Genomic DNA, 22,531 nt, shown 5'->3' with positions numbered 1-22,531 from the left:
TAGTTGTTCTGAACTTTTATGAATTCCAGTTATTTTAAAGGCCATTATGAAGCATTCTGAAAGCATGCTGAATTCCAGAAATCACCCACTGAATTGCTGCTCTCATGTGCCACAGCTAGGTGTGAAATCCTGTGCTGGCATGTGTCAGCCAGAAGGGTTTGAAAGGTGAGCCTTAGACACCAGTGGTGCCTAGGGAGAGAAGAAAGCTGAGGAAGGTGTAGCCCTAGCAGGTGATTCATTGACACATGATCTTGAATTTAATACTTCTCTGTAACTTCTTTAATTTCAATTTTGTATCCTGACTGAACCCTTGTGGAGACGTATTTCCACAGCATGTTATTGCAAAGTGTGAAACATCTTCAGAATCCATTGACTTTAATAGAGCTAGAGGATACTCAACGTCCCCTGCAACTGGCTCTTAAATTTGCCTTCTGCTATATGATTAATCTGTCTGCTCATACTTAATATCTACCTGTAGATTGTGGCAGTATGAATGTCCTCTTGGTTTTTATGTGGCCACGAGGAGAAGCGGAGAGATACTTCCAGAAATTACAGTAATTTGTAGATACTGAAATAATGGCACACACATTTTATTTCTGTTCTGTCTCAGTAACTCAGTAAATTGTGTATTGATTATGCTAATACAGCTAGTGTCTCTATTACTTGTCTGCAGAAATTATTCAAACATGTAGATTGAAGATGCACTTGGCAAAGTTACCATCCTAAGAAAAAGGCTTTTGTACAAAGATGGCTTTAAATTGAATTACTAATCGTATGCTAATGGAATTTTATAGATCAAGTATTGAATTGTACAAAATGTAGAGTGCAAGGTAAAAATATGTATTCTAAACTTCCTATCCTGACAGTCTTAGTTGCTACATTAGGTTTATTTTCACATCTCTCAAGGAATATGTTTTATGAAGGGATAAATCAATAGCAATCTATTTTTATAGTTTATTTTGGGATATGTAGCTTCTCCTGCTTTGTTTACCAAGCTGAAGAGAGGCTCAGGCATTTGGGGCAGTTATTATTTTTCTTTTTCAAAATTTATTAATCTACCTAGACTAGAAGAAAACAGCCTTTTTTCAATTATCTTTTGCTTTTATTTTATTATGGGTTGTAATAGGTCAGAAACCATAAATCTTAGCCATAGTTCTCCAAAAGACTTCCCTTTCAGTGAAAGTGTAATTTTCCACATTTCTAATTTTATCCGTTCCTTTTCTGTACAAGTTTTTTCCAGGCATCAACCAGAAATGACTTGTGCTCTTCCTTAGGGTGCTGAATCTACAGATTAACTTTTCAGAGAAGGGGAATCCTGGTTACTCAGTAGAATATGAATGAGCTAGAAAATCTGCATATATTTTGTAGCAACTTTAGAAAGTAATCTCCCTCCCTTATGGTCTAACCATGAGTCCCACCAACAGACTAAGCAAAAGGGGTGAAATCCTCATTGATCAGCAGGTGTTGCTGTAGAGCAGTCAGGAGCTTAATTCTACATTTAGGACCTCTCTATCAAAATTCCCACAGGTTTTCCTCATTGGCTGTCCTTGATAGTTCTACTTGACTTGTTGCAATGTTTTATTTTTGTTTGTTTGTTTGTTTGTTTGTTTAATTCTTTCTTTAAAATAGAATAGTTGGTCTTAATGTTGACAGTCAGCAGCCTAAGCATGAGATGTTCTCTGAACTGAAACCAGGGTTTGCCATGGACAGTGGCTGTACCATAGCTCAAACATCTTAACCTTTCTCGTGGATACAGCTTCAGTTTAGGGATACTTTTTCTTTTTAGTAAAATTTTAAAAACTGGTATCTGTCCAATCCACAGCTTTTATAAGGGGAGATAGAACTGACATGTTGGATCTCTCTTTCCCCTTACTGATTTTTTTTTAATTGCTCTCAAGAAGTGTGGTGCCATATTTGTAGTGATCTAGTCCTTTTTAGAAATTTTATTACTTGGGATTTCTGTTTTTGTTTCTCAGAAGTTGTCCTGAGAAGATGGGCAGTAGGAAATTGATCATTTGTTGTTTTAAGGAACAGAGGAGTCAATTGAGAAATGTTACTACAGCTAACAAAACAGGTGACCTGTGGTAATAAACATGTAGTTGTAGGGAAGAGGAATGTTGTTGCTTCTGTGACAACATGTATCTAGAAGTTCTGTTCAGCCGTAACATCACTTATTCATACTGGATTGATAATGTATTATTCTGCTTTCCTGAGGCCTCTCCTCCACTGGTATTCTGGCTTCATTAGACAGAATTCAACTTACCTTATGCTAGGATGTGGTATATGCTGTAATGAAGGTGACATCTCTGTGTGCAATTACGGACTTAGGGTATCAATAATTTTGATGTTTGAATTAATGATATACTGCATATATGCTACTCTTTTATTTGCATATCATCCTTGTTCCTTTTTTAATTACGTCCATGCTCATGCTAGAGAAAGGGTTTTGGTTAGCAAAATTTAATGATTCGATTGTGTAGATTCCCTTTAAAGGTATCTTCCTCTTCTGAAAGAAAACAGTGTAGTTAATGTTTAAGGGAGGTTGACATTGGCTGAACGTCCAGCTACCTTTCATAGTCAGCTGAGTTTAACAGAGGCCTGAGAGCTGAAATAGCACTGAAGTTTTCAGAATCTGTTTGTGAAGAGTTGTTAAGTGCTAATCGAAAGCTTATCTGATGCTACCAGCTGTAGCCTACTTAATGTGAGGAATACCCTTGCAAATTGGAGGAAGAAGCTAGCTTAAATCAAAGGAAAATGAGATACTATTTTGTAGGTGACTCACTAATTCAGTGGGTTTTGTAGGGTAATTTTCTTTTTACTATATTTCCCTCTAAATATGGTTTTATTTTTCCTGACAAATATATCAGTCTAGTTGACTATTATTGGCAAGTTTTTGTGCCATGTTCTGTTGTGATCTACTTGTTTCTGTTGTGACTGAGAACCCTTAAAGGGATGAGCAAGGGCTTAGAAAAATGCTAACCACAACGCTACCTGCTTTTATACTTGTTTTCTTTTTTAAGTGCAATAAAGACATAGTGGTCAGCCTTTGTGGAAAGAAAACCTCAGCTCTCGCAGAATTTTCAGATCCCAAAATAGCAGGGAAGTTGTAAAATGTTTGTTTTCACAAGGCATTCGCTGTCATGTTTTCATGGTACAAAATTGCATACCTGGAAACAATTTGTTAGGCAGTATCCATGTTTATTTTTTCCATTTTAGGAGCTAAAAATGTTTGGTGTACCTCTCAGTCAGCAGTGTGAAGCTGAATACATTTCACTGTGCAGTCACATCTCAGGAGCAGTGAGAGATTCTGGTACTGCAGCTGGTGGCAGTAGACAATGAGGACAGAACAGCAGAAAAAATTAACCCTTTCATTTTGCTTTACACTTAAAAGTGGAGATCTTGTTTACTTCTCAGCAAGTAGCCACTTGGGAATCAATTATTGAAAAGTTCATATTTGAAGACCTCAATTCCATTTTGAAACTTAAGAAATGGTAGAGTTCTTAAACTGCTTTTTTGAACTGAGAAGGGACATTTATCATGGTTGAGGACAGGAGATACATCTACGACCTTTAATAAGGCTGATTAGTATGTAGTGATGATCAAAGTGAGTTTCCTCTTGAGGGATGGAAGAGTGGACTAATTTTCAGAGCTTGTTCTTAAGTACATTTTTTGGAAATACATCAGCAGGTAATGATGGACATAAATAGGGTAAGGTTGAGCTGTTTCAGAGGTTTCCCTGGGACTTTTGAGGGGGTCACAATAAATTTTTTTCTGGGTTTTTTTGTTTTTTTTTAATTGCACACTAGTTTTATTCATTATTTTTCTTGCTTTATTAATGAAACTCACTGATCTACCTTAGAGAAAAATCTTTCTATTTAGCTTAGTTTGTGTTTGACCACGTGTTCCCCAAACCTCAGCTTTTCCCAAGCTTTTCCCACTGCATTCTTTGTCTGACTGGTTCCCTTCAGCTGGGAGGATGCTGGGATGACTGCTTCAGTGTAACAAAGAAAATCATACAGTATTATCACAGCTGAGGTACTGCTAACATCGTGGCTGCAAAACACAAGTTCAGCTCATAAATTAGCTCATAAAATCATATTTTGTGAAATACTGGACTGACTGCAGGGCTGGGGAAAATTTTATCAGATCTCTGTAGATGAGGAGAGTTTGCTTGCTAGCCAGAGCTCTGGGATAGAGATATAGATTGTTTAGAGTCCTTCAGAGATTGTACTTGACTCTTTCTGATATATGCACTGTGTTACAAGTTTCTGGTGTTCTAAGAGTGTCCTTATGAAAACTGGTGTTTTTTTTCTAGAAACTCAGATTCTAGAAACAACCAGTTGTATGAAGCCTTGGGGTTGGCGGAGGAGGAAAAGAGGTACCTGTGGAGTGTGTATATGTATCTCTTCTTTTGCATATATGTCTAGATTTATATGTGACCCCTAAGTGTTGCACTCTCTTGTCCCAAGAACCAGGAAAAATACCTCAAATCTTTGGACTTTTAATTTAGCTGCATGATTATTTTTTGAGGTCTGAATTCTTGGGAGTGGAAATGCTGCAGAAGTGCAGTCTTTCCCCTTTCAGCTTTTTCCCCTGTGAAGGCAGAATGAATTCTTTTCTCTCCGCTGTTCTCTAACTCAAAGAACTCGGTCTTTGGGAGAATAAAAAGGAAATGGTTTTGCCTTTTAGCTCTTCCCTTACTTTTGCTTTGGGAGAGTCAATCTTACTTAGGCATCGTATCAGAACGTAAGAGAACAGCGCTCTCTAATATTTCAAAGTAGCAGCAGAATGGCTCTTGTTAGGTTCACTCACCCAACAAGTTTTGAATAGTGAATCTGACAAGAATTGCATTGTTTTTAGTTCTACTGCTCTGGAAAGCTGTGAGCCAAGGGAAAGATGCTGGCATGGTATATACAGTAAAACAGCATGGGGTTAGTTCTCCTTTGCAAGGCTGTCTGCACTGCTGTTTGCTACTGAATATAGGATGATTACTATTTTTTAAAGCTTATGTATGAACTAGCACACACACCTCTCCCATCTGCCAGGAGAAGGCTTTCTCTTATCTGTGTGGAGCAAGCAGAATCTTAAAGCCCATAATTGTTCTCTTATTCAGATCTGTAATCAAATACAGTAAAGTGCATTGAAGACAAATATCCCAGAGGAAATTCGATTTGTTTTTTAAGCCATGAAAAAAGATTTGGTCACTCTGCTCTCAGATCTGTAGCTTCCATACAGCAATGTATTCTGTCTTGGTCTGGTCTACACTTTCGCACTTTGCAGTGCAGCTTTTCTTGCCCGTGTTGTGCAAGCATTGCTGGCTTTCAGAACTGAGGCTGGTGTAAAGATGCTTGAAACACTTCAGCTTCCTACCTAACATCTTTTTTTGTTTGTTTTGTTTTTGTTTTGTTTGCCTTTTTCTGACAGTAGAAGAAAATGAAACAGAGGACCATCAGGCAGGTGTGGGACACACAGCCGCACAGACTGGTAATGCTGAATTCCTTCATTAGTGCTTGCTTACCATTTGACAACAGTGTGAGGGATTTTTGTATCGGGGTGTTTTTTGCAAAGCCTGCACTCTTCTTTCTCTGTTTCAGCTTAGAATGCATTCTTGGGGCTTGCAATGGAAAATAACTTTCCTCTCCGTTTACGTTTCAATTTCTGACAATTAGAAATTCTGCCTTTTGTAGGTCAGCTGACTAAAAGTAAGATGCTTCTAAAGTACAGCATGCTTTTCTTTTTTTCTTATTTCCTTTTTTGTTTAATTTAATCCTTCTCTACATTCCCCATGTAACCACCCCCCATGCCATTTCAGATAAACTTTATTATTAATTTCATTTGAGCTATTTCTGTATTTCTAAAATATGTGGATGGGGTGATTTCTTTAAAGATTGTTTGTATAATTTCTTGCCAGAGATTATTAAGGGCTCTTTAATTTTAATAGGGGAGATTGGGTGGACAAAACTGTTGTTTTAGTCAGGATGACAGGGATAAATATTGTTAATAATCTCAAAGAAATAATTGTTAATTCCCCAAAACAACAAGGGCTTCTTTATTCTCTAACAGGGTTCAGAGAATGCAAGAAATAGTTTGTTTCTGTCTTTGGTACTGGTTTCACTGAATTTTATCTGAAGAGAAGGACTGACTCATCTGAATAGTCTTATTCATTCAGCTGAGGTCACCTTTTGGAGTAAGGGCTGGCTCCTTAAGGATATTCCTAGAAGGCTAGTCATGTCTGAATATGTGTAGGTAATCTGTTTGAGAACAGTTGGCGTTATTCCTCTTATGAAGGTGAAGAATGCAGTTAATTTTTTCTTCAGCTTTATATTCCTGTGTGTGTCCTGTGGGTTTGTGTTTGGTGCCTTTTATAGGTTCTAATGGCTTTGTGCATAAAGTAGATTGTTTGAAGAGAGTAAATAAAAGCGAGAGAGTTCTTTGCCTTTTTAATGGGAAATTTCTCAAACTCTTTTCAGTGTATATGTATCTCCACTTAACTATCTGCAAATTCTTGAAAAAAAGCAAACTTGTCCTTCTGTAGACACACGAAGTTGAAAAATAAGCAACTGCTAAACCAGAGATCTATGTCAAGAAATGGTGGCTCTTCTGCATTTTTTTGTCTTAAAATAATTCTCAGTGGTTAAGTTGCATTGCTAGTTCTTTATTTACCATCATGTGCTGTGCTCTCTGTTTATTTCTAGGCAGGATTTAGCATTCTGTTTTTCTCCATAGCAAGAATGCAGTGCTGATATTAAAAACAAAAAACCCGATAGAGCAAGCAGTACAGAAGGCCTGCACTGTGTACACACTGCCAGAAGTTTTTATAGTAATACTTTGTATCTAAGCTCTGGCTCTAACCATTAAATGTGCTTTTTATAGAGTACCAAGTTATAATGTAGTGCAGCTACGGCATATTAATCTTACTGCAGAGATTTAATGAGGCAGTTGTTTTGCGATGGACACTATTGGGAGCAGAGAGCGACAGAGTTTTACTTTACCACTGAGCTGAAGAAATATTCCTTGCCTGGTAATAATTATAACCACATGATCTAAGTTTTCCTTTCTTTTGCCAGCACTTTTCCATGCAGAAGTGGCTTGGAAGGAGGTCTACTGCAAGGCAGTGAAATGGATTGGAAAGGAGGCTGTTTTCTTGGTAGTTTGATGTTTTAGTTGGGATTATCTATGGATCCTTGCAGCATGGGCAGAAATATGTAAGATGAGTTTCAAGAATACAGACAGTCTTTGCCAGTCCACTGAGATGACTTTTAGATATTCATTACTTTTACATGACTTTTATATGGGTTATAAAAAGTAAATGTGGTGAAACCTCATTTTTACATGGGCAGAATAGAATTTCTGCTGGTTGGCCTTAAACCGCTCCCATACTTGAAATTAATTGAAGTCCATGGCTTTATTGCCTCCAACATTTCTAACCAATGCAATTTTTCATTTTCCCCGAAGTTGCAGTTTTATTAGACCAAGTTACAGCAATAACATCCCTTATGAGAAGGAGGAAGAAGGGAAGGGGAGAACCACCTGCCAGGGAACATAGTAATGAGAAAATCATGCTTCTTTTAATTTCCATTTATAAATAACCAGGAAGAGAAGACAACTGTTCCTTCTCTTACTTTTTTTCAAGTGCTGTAATAGGCAGAATTTACATCTCTGCCAAAAAACAACCTTCATTCATTTCTACACTAGATAATTTCCAGTGGTATCTGAAGGTGGAGGAGGATGTGTGTGTATTGTTGCTAATGGGTATTGAAAAGATTCAGTTGGTGCATGGGAAGCCTTCAAAATAGAGCAGAGAAGCCTCTGGAAATCACAGTGGTATTTGCAGATGTTGGGAAAAGTAATTTTACTTTGAACATCATCTTATTGAGGGAATTGTGGCTGTGATTGTTGCAGATACTGCAGAGAAAGAAATATGGGAGATGACTGACATTTGCCTTGAAGCCTATATGTGAGCCTGGGCTTTGAACAAGAGGTTAAGGAGAAAGTACAGATGAATTCATATTTCATTTATAAAATATTTTATTCTAGTCTTCCAAAAGAGCTGCTCAAATAAGGCAGCTTATCCTCAATTTAAGTAACTATTTAAGGTTAGACCAGCTCTTGATGGAAGATATTTTTTTTGCAACAGAACAGCTATATATTCACAAACCCTCCAAATGATATTTGCTCTCTTTAAATATCTTTTTTATTTTGGTGGTGACATCTCTTCACAGAAGCAGATCACAGTGGAAATACATTCATTGAGAGGGGCTGAGACTGCCAGAACTCATTTCACAAAGCTGTCATAGGCTAAACTCGAACCTAGGTCCCAAAGGGTCCCACTTAAGTGTTGACCTAAAAACAAATGTGCCAGTTGGCTAGAGCATGTATTCTAAAGTTGCAGCAGAAGGGAATAAGCTTGACTGACTTCTGTCCCTGTAGAGTTTATATCTGCAAATGCAGAAGGAGAAGCAAAACATTATTAGTCTTAAAATGATTCTAATTTTAATAACTGGTCGCTAAGTATGAAGCTTTAAATTAAGTGATCCTTTAGGCTTTTGTGCACTAAGGGGTGCATGCGTGCCTACGTTTGTGTGTGCTGTTGAATTCCTGTAAAATGCAAGTGTTTCTTAATAGTGAGTCTCGAGAATTCCCTCCCCTCCCTTTTCTTACTTTCAGCACTGTACTTAGAGCAGAGTCAGACACTACCCTTATTTTAAAACAAACAGGTCTGTAAACTTTATGTGCAGCATTTAAATACTCGTGTTAAAATTCAGACCTAGTGCCCACATTTCCCTGAGTGCTGTCAATTTTATGAGATGAAACTGGGAGCTTGAGCTGAACAACTAATAGTATGCAGCGTGCACATGCTGCCTTCCAACAAGTGTTTAATGATGTTGGGGTCAGTTTGCAACAGTTAAGACAATTATTTCATTTTTTGAACAGTTTAGAACCTGGAGATCTCCTAGCTACTTTTATTAATCTTTCAAAATATTTTGGAAAATGAAGCAGCAATGGAAGTTATTAGATTTAGAATATTCAATAATGGCTAAAATGCCATAAAGTCTTTTTATAATTAGCATACCTTTTTTAGTTTGTAAATTTGCAGGCTACTTTTCTGTTTGGAAGTAGCTGCCCAAGTGGAAATTTCCACTCTTGAAAGAACCTTGTGGATGTAATTTGTCATGTAAGGACACAGTGTATAGACAGGGCTTTTGCACAGCAAATGTATTTTTCCTTTCAGAATGTGTTTTTTATTTTTAAAAATTAATCTGGTTTCTCTCTGTAATATAATTCCCTTAAAAATAAATACTGCCCTTTACCCCTGTCAAAGAAATTCCTTGGTTTTGATCACAAGCCACATGGCATGAGAAAGACTTCCTGACATGGGTCATTTCCAGTTTCTGCTTGCGGGTCCATCTGTGTTTGCACAGTTGAAGGGCAGGGTGCAGCAGTATGGACCAAAGGATACAGAGAGATGATGAGAGCTCTGACCTTGGTTGTGGGCAGCAAGAAATACAGGAATGGCTGTGCCCAGATGACTGTAGGGTGCTGAGAGCAGATGTGAGTGGTTTAAAGCAGAATTGCCTTCCTGCTTCTCCTCACACTCCACCCCACCCCAAAATGAATATAACGTTGGCATATTTTAGTTTCTCTTCTTCCAAGGAGTTGTACACAATCCTAATAAATTTCAAGGCTAAATAAGGTGTGTTCACAGATACCACCTCTCTGTTCCCCTGGCCAGGGAGCCTACTCCTGGTTACTCACCCGCTTGGCTAAAGAGTGCAACATCTTAAAATGTACTTGCACAATCTCCTGTTATTATGTGAATTCGTTCTTGTTTTCTAAAATGACTTGTTTCGGTCTCAGCTCTCTCAAAGATCTAAAAGGAAAGATGAGGCAGCCAAAGCAGAAAAGGGAAAAGTGGTGAAACACTTGCATTCCTTTTGCTGGAATGTGCACAACCGTTTCTCTTCTGCATTTCACTTGTTGTACTGCGGTTCCCAAGGAAAAACAACATTAAGTGCCAGCTTGCTTTATTAGGGAAGACAGATTGGTTTATTTCTGTCTTTGAAGGAAGCTTTTAGTAAAATGGGCAAAAAGTCAGGAGTAGTTAAGGCTACTGTGTTCCTCCTCAGAGGAGGAAGAAAAGTTCTAGGCTCCACATTATCTCACTGAGCTGGTCATCTGCAGAACTGAGGCAGTGCAGTGAGCTGTGAGGTGTCTCTGCATACATGGGTAGGTGGGGAGGCTGCATGTTTCTTCCAGTTAGACGCTTCAATTTGGCTCAGGACTCCTGATCTGAGGCTGGAGCTATCCTGCTATCCCCCAAATGCCTGATAATATGTCAAATAGATAAAGCTTTCTTTGTGCACTCTATAGCTTTTATACTTGAGTAGTTAGCTTCCAGTTTCCCATGATCTGGCAAACACAGGAACTCGATGAGCATTGTCTTTAATTCATACACAAGTTCAGAGCATGAGTAGCATTTTGACCCAGGGTATAAGCTTTCCAGGGCTTTGTGTCAAATAGTGTGGTGATGGAGGATTGGAGTGGGTTGTAAAATCAAGATTAATTTCATGTTTATGTAAATCAAATTTGTTAGTCTCTTAATTCTGGTAATTTCCTGTGAAACGCTGTAGTTAACAGTGAAAAGAAGTTCCTGCACACTCATTGATTTGATTTTTCTTTTCATTGAAAAACTAATTGCATAGGTGGTTTATCCTTTCTTACGATGATCAAAGCAGCTTCAATAGCTGTGATAAAATTGACAAACCTAACACTGAAGCATGGAAGAATAGCTTGAATGAGAAATGGAGCTGCATTTGTGGGAGTAGAAGGGAAATTCACTTTTCACTGAGATTAGAAAATAAAAAAAGGAAAAAGGCCTCTTTTGCTTATTTAGCAATAAATTCTACAGCGTGCTGCAGGCTCATGCCAAATAGTTTTCTTCTCATCATTTGCACAACAACCTATTTGGATTTTTTTTTCTTCTTAAATGTTCTCTTCTTACACGCCTGACATCACAGTCTTGATTTTCTTTCAGACCCTAACTGTAAACTAGAAGACAAGGCAGAAGATGGAGATGTGCTAGACTGTAAGAAAAGGCCGGATGAAGGGGAGGAGTTAGAAGAAGAAGCTGTGCACAGCTGTGACAGCTGCCTCCAGGTGTTTGAGTCACTGAGCGATATCACAGAACACAAGATTAATCAATGTCAGCTGACAGGTAAACAATACTTATCACTTTGTGGCTTTGTGCACTGCTCTATCTGATTCCCATCCTCTGCTTCTGATATCCCTCCTTTTTCAGTTATTTTATTCCTGCACTTGAATGCTTGGTTGAAACCTTTATAAACAGATTTTGGGACAGGATTATATACTGTAAATGGAGCACTTTAAATTTCCTTAATATCGAAGGATATATGCCTGCTGTGTGTGTTTTCTGGATTCACACTGTACAGCTTTCCATGCTTTGCTTCCACATGTATTTTGCACTTGTGAATGCAGAGGCATTTCTAAGTGGGGCTTAAGTGGCATAATGTCACATAATGAATGAATTTGCACAATGGCCTGTTGCAGATCTGAGCTGGATGTTGTGTTACTCTAATCTGTTAACTACAAATGACTGTACAGTAATCAGTAACTGAAAGTTGAGAGGAATTAAGCAAATTGTTAGAGGGGATCTCAGCTTCAGTGAAGGGGCAGAACTGGGTGCTGATCAGATGCTACTGAACTGAGTAGAGCTGGGTGAATGGACCTGAGATTCCTCTTTGAAATTATTGTAGACAGCCCTCTTACTGAGAAAACCATGTGAAATCTGCTGAATTTAAATTTAGTAGATTTTTTGATGGTACACACTGTAGGTCCAAACAGGCTCAGTATCAAGAGAAAGGCACTTATATTTTTAATTAGTGTTTTATTTTTAGCCTGTACAGTGTAAAATGTACTTATTGTGTCGTGGAGTTTTGTTAAAAACCTTTCTTTATTATGACTTTGTAAGTAAGAACATTCCCTTTCCATTTGGGAATGCTTTAAAAAAGTGTCTGTGTGTGCTCATGTTTGGAGAGCTTCCTGAATTTTGGTTCCAGTAGGTCCATAGGCTAAGCCCTGTCAGAATGAGACATAAAAGTCAGATAGCAGTACCACTTTTGAGGATGAAGAGTGAAAAGATTATGAGCAGAAGAGGAATAAGTGGGCAGGACGAGAAGAAAGATTGAGGAAGTAATGTGGATCTGTCAAATGATTTTAATCCTCACTTCAAATTACAGAAGATGAAAATCTGCTGCAGCAAGAAGTGTTTACTTTTATTAATATACTGCTTTGCCTTTTCTTGCCTGTAAAATGTACTTCTGACTTGAGATACAATAAATTCAGTCATTTTCTAATCACTCCTACAAACTTCCAGAACGTACTTTTCTACAGTGCTCAGTATTTCTGGCAGTATTTCTCTTGACTTGAAATAACTTAAACATTTTTCTCTCATTTTCTTCGTACTTCTCTTCTTCCTTTTGCTCTTTCTGTGTTGAAAAATTAGTGGCTTAACTTGTCTCTTCCTTTCCTCTCCCAGAAAGCACTCACCCTGCCTGAGTCCCCTGGCTCTCCCTTTCACTGTCTCAGATCCCATTTATTCATCCCTGTGGGTTTTTTGCCTTGTTCCAATACAGCTGTCTCTCCTTTCTGGTTAGTTAGTTGCTGCCCCCTTCTACCAAGTGTTTCCTCTGCTTTAAAGCTGCAAGCAGAATGCACTGAACAGTGCTTGCACAGTTGGGTTGAGAAACTGAAGAAAAGCAGGGGAGGGGAGCAGTAAATAGGAAGAATCTTGGACCACTGCTCCTGAACACAGCAGTTCTTGCTGAGAGCTGTGTTGCTAAATGAGAATGAAAATAAAGGTGCTGGATTAGTCAAGCTGAGGTGCATGTGTGAAGGTAGGAATACACATACGATAGCAGAGGATGGGGAAATAAAAATAAATCTTGAAGGAAATTATTTAAGTTCCTAAAAATATCTTTGCCTCTCTTTCAAGGAAACTGGTAGTTGTGAATGAGTAGAGACCAGGCTGTTTGAAAGCTAATGAAGTGAACAAAAACTGAAACTACACACCCTTCTGGAGTACAAAGTTGACAAAAGGCCAACTGTCCTCTGTTTCTAAATATAAATGACCTAAATACACCCTTAGAGTTGAAAAAGGGGCCTGAATGACGTGGCTGGAGTTGATTTCTTCTTAAGCAAAAAAAATACTAAACAAGTTGTTAGTGAGGGAGATCCCATGCAGGGTCCTCGGGTGCATGTGTGACCTCACACTAAGGACGCAATATTCAAGGGAACCTCATTGGCTGAGATTATTTTTGGATAATCTGTGACAAGCAGTTTACAGAAAGAAGCCTTTCTTTTCTGAAACGCAACATATATATTTGACAAAGATTAGGTTTGCTTTTAGCATTTTAGTCAACCTCCCTGGACTTTCTCTTCCACAAGCACATTTGGGTGCCATGCCCAAGGGTTTTTTAAAAGAAAGTGTTATCAAGAAGGGCTGGTTGCACCTCCCTTCGTCATCACAGTCCTCTGACACAAGAGGGTCTTACATAGTTACTCTGGTTGTCTCCTTTTTGAGAAGTCCCACTGAATTAGGAGACACTCTAAGGTGTCTACTAATAAGTCTACAAACATGTCTGTTTCTAAATTGTTAATAAAAGGCAAGAGGTTTTAAAAATTTACTTTTTTCTGCTATGTTCTGCTGTTTGGATGAAATATGTCCTCTCTGGAAGAGGGCAGAGTATATCATTTGTCTTGATGAGATTTTTCCAGTCTGAGTCTCAGGCAGGGAAGAGTTCCCTAAGATGTCCATTATGTAAAAATGCCAGGGCTGTCATCTTCTGAACACCACGTTTAACTTGTGGAGCCCTCCAAACCCTATTCTTCAGATGGCTGAGCCAGCTGCTGCAGCTTGTCTGGATTTTACTGAGCTTCACTGAGATGCTCTGTGAGATGTACAGGGAGCTGCACTGCAAGAATGTATGAACTGTGCATGTTGATCCAGTTGTATGGTCTTTTTCCATCAGTTATATTGGGTAAAATCAACAGTTATGTTGATGGAACAAACAGGATGACAAAACAATGGCTTAAGGCAACCCTGCAGTAAAACCCTGAATATTAAACATGACATTTGAGTGTCAGAGTGTTTTGACTGCCTCTAGTTCTACCAACTTTGTAACATGCTTGAGAATCGGGCCTGCCACTTAAAGTTCTCAAATTGATACTTGGGCTTCTAGTTTTTGCATTTGAAAATATCAGATGTATTCCTCTGAAGTTCTGACAGTTCAGTGGAAGGTGTAAAATTGCTTTATTGAATCTTCATTCTGTACTCTCAACCAAAGACCAGAATGAGGGGAGGGGAGCTGGTTTATTACACAGTGCTCCCAATCTCTCAAAGTGTCAGTCACCCCCACCTATTCAGAGGACAGTGGAAGATGAGAGTTACTTACAACTCTGTGAGATTTAGCTCTCAGGATCTTGAATTGCTGTTCTCTTGCAGATTTTTTCAAAGGAGGAGAAAAAAGTCCTCCCCAACCGGTTCCTTTCTGTAATCTGTTGTTTGAATTGAACTCATGTTCTTTTTTCTGGAGGAGGGCATAGCTGCTCTTTTATCCTAATGTGTGCGCTATTGATCTTTTCAATTTGGGTCTGATCCAGTGTCCATTGAAGTCAGTGAAAAGATTCCCATTGACTTCAGTGGGGGATGGAACAGGCCCTTCATGAGCTATTTAGTAATATTTTTTGCTATCATCTGAAATTCTTGTACTGAAGCTTTCTCTGAAAAGGTGATGATTTATTTATGTTAATTGCTGACAGTTCCTGTGATGTTTGTGGAATACAGATAATGGATAAATGGGGGGAAAAGTTCCAAAAAATTCTTCGTGATACTTGTAACCAAGGATAGATAAGATGCTGAACTATATTCATTTAGTCATTACAAAAGGCTGGCAATAAAAATATGGATTTAATAGTGCTTCTCTCTGATGTTAATGCTTTTCTCACTGTATTCTTCCTGCAGCATTTAATTTAATAACTCAAGCCACTTGCACATTGTCATCCTCTATGTTGTGTTTATAAGCAAAGCATCCAATTAGCTTGGCTATGAGCCTGATGTCTTTCTAGTATATGTCAGTTTGGATCTCACTGGAGGAACTTGAATGCAGGATCAAATATGGTGCACTACTGATAATAAACCCTCAGCTGCACCTTCTCTCTTCTTCTGCCATCAGGAAAGGACACTTAACCTTTTGCATTGCTGCCATATATGCTGTTGGTAGGACACAATGTGTCAGACACTTTCTTTTATTGTCTCCAGCTTGATTAATAATCCCTTTTCCCTGCACAGTGCTTTGTGCTGTTTATTTTCCCTTTCAGTCCTCAGGGATCCTGCTTTATGAAGTCTCCCATGTCTATGTGAGAACTGCCTCTTCACTGGCTGACTCTGTGTGCAGAGGTATCCAGCTCAAGCTTGGTACTCTTCTAGATCCTGTAGGTCACTTTGACATCAGAAATCTCAGACATAACCAGAGTAATACTAGAACAAGGGGCATAAACCTGCAGTGAACATATCTGTCTAGCTGGCTGAGTTTCTGAATAACTCAGCAGCAGTGGACATGCTGACACACAAGTCTGCCATGCGCCATCTGAATATGAGTAGACACAGTGTGTGTTACAGGACTAGCCCTGTTGGCATCACAGGCAATAAAACTTGCCTGAGAGCAGGCTACTGAATCATATGCAGTTGTAGCTTTAAGGCTAAGGGTGTTCAGAGGGAAAAGACATGAGGTATTTATCCACTAGGGATATTTATTTTACTTTTAGGCGGTTAGGTAGACTCCATTTCATTATTTGGACTCTAGCTTAGTTCTAGAGCTTTGACAGGTTGAGTAAGTTTGTCAGGTAGAATTGATAGCCATTCCTGTTATCACCTAAGCTGTTTCTGATATTGAAGAGGTTACTGGTCACAGTTACGTGTCCCCTGACAATGAAGAGATGCCCTCTAGCCTTGCTCAGAGATTCCTTTCTGATGCCATCTGAAGAGAATTCCAGAACTGTATTAGGGGCCCATTGTTCTGAGTGCTGGTTTCCATCAGCACTGGAGTATCACAAGGGTGGGAACTCCTAGATAAATCAGTATTTTTGTTTTTCTAATTATGACCCAAATTAATTTTCATCATCATCCTGAGAAACACCTGCTTTCATGTCTAGAGATGAGAGCTTGTGCTACCTAGCAGCTTCACAGACAGCATGCACTGTGAGTGATCATGGACTTAGCAAACAGGAGGCAATGGAGATTCCACTGTAATGGTTTCCTTCTCTTGCCTCTTTTCTCTTCTTCCTAGAGCCCAGGAGTCTTTCATCTTTCTGAATGAGTTGGTAATACCAGGACCATCTCCTTCACCAGGACACTTGAAAACTTCCCAGGGGATTTTGTCCCAAAGGATGTATGTTGTGCACAGTGAGACTACAAGATAAATCTTGTGAACACTTGGTGTTACCATGCTTTGATAGCCTAGCTAGAATAGCTCTTTCTGCTAGCAAAAGAATCCTGGCCAAAATATATTGAATTTCTTGATATTATTTTTTCGGTTTCCACTAGATGTGTGGAGAAAAGATACATGTCAAGGCTCTTTGGTCATTTCAGCATCACAGTGAGAAATCTGAGCTTTATCAAAGTGCTTCTGAGGACAAGGACCCTAAGAAGTTAAATATATGATGCACCAAAAGCCATATTCATCTGCTTCATTGCAGCTGGTGGCACACTGCCAAGCACTGTTTGCCAAGTACAGTTACTTCACTTCAGAGAGTCACTCTGTTTCTCTAGAGAATTCCTGCACCAAGGACTGCATATGGATTTTACATTAAACAGTTATTGAATAAAAGACAAACAGTGTTTGGACTGGGGACTTGAGCTCAGGCCTCTCTTTCCTTAGAGGGCTTCCCAGTTGCTGTGTTAGAGAGACATACTTCTACTTTTCCATTTGATTTGGACCACAAACTTCTGACTTCTGTTCCATGAAAAGATATTCTGTTTGACAGATAGTGGAAAGCAGACCTTCACCTCCAGTTTCTTGTCCCAGCCAACACACATGGTAGTTTGCAATTTGTAGCCTCCCATCCTTTCATTATTATGTGGTCCAGGACCCATAACTGCAACTCCAAATCCTTGATATTTAGGGGAAAAGGGGAATAGGATGGTAATTACAGCCTCTGCTTCCAAAGATCATAATTTTGAATTCAAAGAGCAATGTAAAGCCTCTCACTGGACTTGATTGAAAGATTTATATGCAGTACCGAATGGCCAAGGCTATACAGTATCTGCCATATAGAAGTTCATATGCAAAACTTCATGCTCCTATGGAGGATAGATGAAGGTCTTAATAATTGTGTTCCTAGATTTTTGTATTAAAATTCTGTGAAAATAATTCTTAGATATGGAGGGAACCTGCATATGCTGTAGCTGGAAGCTGTGAAAGTAGAGAGCATAGCCTTCTGGCCGTTCTTCAAAATCCCTGTGCTTATCTTGAGGATCTGTGATGAACAGCCAACATGGACAAGGAGGCATAAACCCCTTCCCTTTTGCTTGGAAACCATTAATCTCTGCTCTTGAGATTGTTAATCAGTCATAAAGCCAGTAGATCTTCATCTCCTGGGTGTTTTAAAAGCAGCCTGTAACACTTCCTGAGTTGTCTGTCAGTGACCCCCTGTAACAGAAAGCAGCTGATGGTCTATATCATGGAACTCTTATTTTTGACTTGGGGCACCCCTGTAGCAAACCTGTTCATGAGTATTAATTGTAAGTACCAGAACTCTTGCTCTCTTTGGAGGTGGGAGAATAAGCTAGTGGTGTCTTCCAAGAGAGTTTGAGTGCTTCCTCTATATCTTTATTTTTTTCCTCAATTTTTCTTCCTATTTTCCTCTTATTTTCTGATTTTCTACTACTAAAAGGGCTGATGATTTTCTTAGCATGTACTAAAAAGAGTTTTGGTTGGCTTATTTACTCCACATGTCCACCAAGGACTTTGCACTATGGGAACTTAAATTCCCAACATCACGTCAAGGTACCAGATCTGATCCCACATCCCTGCACCAGTGAAGGCACCATTGCCTCACTGAGTACCATGGACAGAGACACGCCCTGGCTGGCCCAGGAGTCCTGATCTGCACCAGAAACTGCTCAACTGGAGACTGCAGTTCTCTCACTGGCAAAGGGACTTGGTTTAGGCAGCCCCAGTAGAGGGGTTATCAGGTCTAGTTCTTGGTAGAACTGTCTCTCTGCTGTTTTTCACATTTAAATAATCTGGGATCTTGTGTGGGGCTCTCAGGGCTCATCTTGCAGCTATCCATGCCTTACTGGGCAAATGGAGTAGGTAGCAGAGTTGGTCCAAAGTGCTCTTAACACCCAAGGCATGCATCCTTGTCTGGAACATGAATCCAGTCATCCTGGCACTCGGCCATCACACACACCTGAACCAAGCTTTTGCTCAGAGGTTCCCAAGTAAAAATGTTTCACTGAAGATAAAAATGAATCTTCAGGACAACAATACACTGGTTTCCAGGCTAAAAGACACCATGTATGTGTTCCCCAGAGTCTGGTTTAGAATCATTAAGGTTGGAAATGATCTCCAAGATTATTGAGTTCAGCCTTTGAGTGAACACCACCTTGTCAACTAAACCATAACACTAAGTGCCATGTCCAGCTGTTTCATGTATGCTTCCAGGGATGGTGACTCCACCACTTCCTTAGGCAGCCTGTTCCAGTGCTTAACCACCCTTTCAGTGAAAAAGTTCTTCCTGTGGTCCAACCTGAACTTCCCCTGGCACATTTCAGGCCATTTCCTCTGGTCCTATTGCTTACTGCCTGTGAGAAGAAGCTGACCCCAACCCGGCTACAACCTCCTTTCAGATGGTTATAGAGAGCAGTAAAGTCTCCCCTGAGAAAAACAACATTTTACATAAACAATATACCTTGGTTCAGTGTCTTCTTCCCAAGTCTTGCTTAGCAGTGCGACTTACAGTCATAATCCTAGGCTATAGCAGAGGACATATCTGTGTAGTGCTTTTTTGACATACAACTGTGAAAGCATCAACTGGGAGCACCTGACATTCTGTTGTGGGTGAGTGCAATATCATTAGGTTCTAGGAGGAGCCACAATAATGTCATAAATGGTTCCTCTTCTTGCTTTGATATTTCATGGTTTCCAAGCTGGCCCTACGTCATTGCCTCTGTTTTGAAGCACTGACTTGGCCAGCTCCCTGGCTTTTTTAGAGTTGGTTTAAATGCCTCCCTGGCTCTGTTGAAAATCTGCCCTGGCTAGATCCAGAACTTCGCTTTATTACAGTGACAGTCTGTTGTTCCATTTATTTATAGCCACTGCTGGGTGTTCTAAAGGTCAAGCCATTTCCTCACAGCATTTCCAAATGGGCAGTACAGGGTATCTCTCTGCATTGCTGTTTGGCTACTGTGACTTTCCCATTGAAAAGTAACCTTGCTCTCGAATGTTCAAGTGACATCTCCTGCCTGCTTCAGAAGAGGATCCAATTTCTGAGATCTGCCAGGTGATGACATGAGGTAATCCACTGACCTTTATGAGGCATTCTGTGCAGCACGTAACCATCAGTACTCATTCCAGTTTTGGGAAAGCAAAACTACTATAATCACTATTTGATCTATGCAGCTGAAATTCCTAATTCTCGCTGTCCAAGAAAGATGGTTGCCTGCAGGGAAAGGACCAGAGGGGGTAGGAGAATCGTCAACACTGGCACATATGTGAAGAAGAAAAAATAGTCATTACTTACCCTATGATAACTATGTTCCTTCCAATTACTGTTGTAATCAATATGGATCCTGTGGTCAAGCTTGTCTTGTTTTTCACAGTCCTCAGCAATACAGACTTTGAATTGTAAAGCTGCTGCTGTTACAGGGTCATAGCTACTCTGACCTTTACCCAGTACAATGGGAATTAATGTGTATGATTCTAATAGACACACTATTGAAAATGAAATAATGATTGTCGTCCATGTATATATACCTACAGTCCATACTGACTACAGTGTTTTGGAGAATTGACTACCTTGGAGTAAATACCTGTTGTTCATTTTATGTTTCTATTTTACTGGAATATTTATAATATATTGTCAGTGTATTACAAAATGGGTCTTGTTGCCATGACAAATTGGCCTTTTTAAGTGGTGAATTTCCTGCACCTTCTAAAGTAATTTTCTTGAAATACTTGCTGGTTTTATTATTGGCGCTTACTTTAATTACCATTTCGAAATGAACAGAATGGGAGGTACAACATATTATCATTACTTATATGTTCAGTAGTTAAATTCATAGCTTGAAAACCAAATGTAACAAAATGCCCCACAGCTCTTTAGCACTTTGCTTAATACAGTTGCAGAAAAACCCTAATTCGTGTTTATACAATCAGCTATAGAGTGTTAAGGCTTCCAGGAAATGGGGTGGTTCACTAATACACCACCCATATGGGCTTTGTTTATCTTTTTAAGCATCATCTAAGCAGCATCTAAAACCCCCACTTTTTAGGAAAAAAGAGAGTTGTTGGAAAAGAAAGGTCCTTAAAAATATTCCAGTCCCTGCCTGGTCTTGACATAATATTCTATTTGACATGATTGCAAAGTCACTTCTGCTTCTATACTGTGACTGTGTTAGCTAGTAAGTTACTGGTTTAAGGCAAAGGGAAAACACCTTTTAATTTACCCAGAGTGTTCTGAGCTATATTTTGTGCCTTTTCAGAAAGACACTTTTTGTATTGTGGAAACCCATTGTAAGGATCAGATAGAAATGAGGGTGCTGCATCTATGGAAAACACTGGAACCTGAAGTCCCTTTTACTAAAGCTCCTCTGTCTTTTACAAGATGCCAGCTATGCCTTTTATTCCAACTGCTCTTCCAGAATGACTGATAGTTGAGTCAAATTCTTTCTTAGTGTGGACCCTTAATACTCCTAATTTTATATCCCTGTACTTGTACTAAGAGGTCATAGTCCTTATGAGGTTATCATTTGGGAATGCTGTAGTGTAACTGATATCTATGACCTCTTAATAAGCATCAGGAGCAAGAGATCGGGATCATTCTACAACATGCCCTAGGGGTACTTTCCCTTCAGAAGGCAAGCTGGAACTGTTCAACTTTTTTCTTTCTTTCAGTTTTTTACCTTCGGGGGAAATTGATCGATTTGGAGATGATTATTCCATAATCTCCGAATTTTTCTCTTCTGCACTGCAATGGGAACTCCTTGAAGTTTAAAGGGATGAGTCTCTTGTGTGCACTGTGGAATGAACCTAAGGAGTTTATGGGGACAGGAGTCCTTTTAGCACGGTTAGTGTAATTTTAGGCAAGTTTGAAACTAAAATACCAGGAGGATCTGTAGACAGAAAAGGGTAAATTTTTTATTAATTTTATCTGACTAAATGTGATCACTTCTCTCAATGGATGCTTCATTTGGGATTTACTTCCTGGGGGAAGAAGTTAGGGTTTCCCAAAAATGGAGGCATATGAAAGTCATGGTTATCATTGAAACTAAGTATAAAAGATGAACTGGCAGTCAACTTCTGAAATATTCAAAGGAGTATTTGTCATGGATTTAATAATGACATGAAAGGTTGGAACTTCATGTGTGAAATTTTGGCTCAAATTTACTCTTGACAGTGTTATCAAAATCATGTTATTATACATGTACAAGTAAAGTGATTTAATACTTTCGTCTATAATACTGCTGGAGCATATGAAATGCAGGAAATTATTTTGCCTTTATGTAAAAAGAAAGAAAGTATGCTTTCAGGGGAGGGAATGGGCTGGAGCATGTCAAGATGTCTTTTGAAACAGAGCTCTACATAAGATAGTGCCATAGATTGGCATTTAGTCCATATGTATAATATATGGGAATTAGTTTTAAATTTCATAAAAATACCTGTCACTGGTTTATTACCTCCCTCACCGTGACCAGAACTGGTGTCTCTCATTTGTTTTACTGCTGGATCCCAGCAGGAAGTGCAGTCTGATGACTGAAGGAAGGTTCAGTGACTCATGCGGGGGAGGCTGGAGAAGGGTCAAGTTTTTCAAGTACTTTGCAAGGCTTCTACCAGCTGTAAAAGCAAAGCACAGGGAAATGAAACTGGCAGTTGCTAATTCACCTTTCTCTGACAAATGCAGGCTTCAGCATGAGTGCATAACAAATCAGTTTTACCATTAACACATTAATTAATGTCATTAATTTTTCATGAGTATGTGTTTATTTCTTATTGTTGTTATCTGACTTCTGTACATGACCAGGAATGATACTTGGATTTTTGCAAAACATTCAGCATGTTCAATTTTTTCCTGTAAATTTAGTTTCTAAGCAACACCTCTTTGTCCTGAACTATTTTAATGTGTCAATAACCACAGGTTTATGTATGATTCTAATTGTTCTTCTAAACTGCCTTTGAGATACTTAAAACAGGTTTAATATTTGCTCCTTCTGTTATGTTATGATTAGAATATT

General features: G+C 39.0%; 1 protein-coding gene across 24 annotated transcripts in view; it reads left to right on the top strand.

Moving 5' to 3' along the window:
* The window catches only part of ZNF521 (zinc finger protein 521), a 230,098-nt gene that overhangs the window by 13,126 nt on the left and 194,441 nt on the right, over positions 1-22,531 (top strand). For 8 of the 24 annotated variants that reach the window (XR_015807128.1, XM_088174120.1, XM_088174156.1 and 5 more), the window contains 3 exons: positions 4,316-4,378; positions 5,425-5,484; positions 11,036-11,215. Coding sequence is in view for 19 of the 24 variants with exons in the window: in XM_088174120.1 (XP_088030246.1) it covers positions 4,316-4,378; positions 5,425-5,484; positions 11,036-11,215 (303 nt within the window). In the remaining 5 variants the exon portion in view is untranslated. The remainder of the gene's footprint in view (positions 1-4,315; positions 4,379-5,424; positions 5,485-11,035; positions 11,216-22,531) is intronic. The other 16 variants (XM_088174145.1, XM_088174194.1, XM_088174141.1 and 13 more) reach the window with 4 other exon arrangements.

Source organism: Sturnus vulgaris, chromosome 1, assembly GCF_052056855.1.
Source record: "Sturnus vulgaris isolate bStuVul1 chromosome 1, bStuVul1.hap1, whole genome shotgun sequence".
NCBI lineage: Eukaryota > Metazoa > Chordata > Aves > Passeriformes > Sturnidae > Sturnus > Sturnus vulgaris.
The sequence above is the reverse complement of the archived record's forward strand: the minus strand, read 5'-3'. Positions and strand labels throughout refer to the sequence as shown.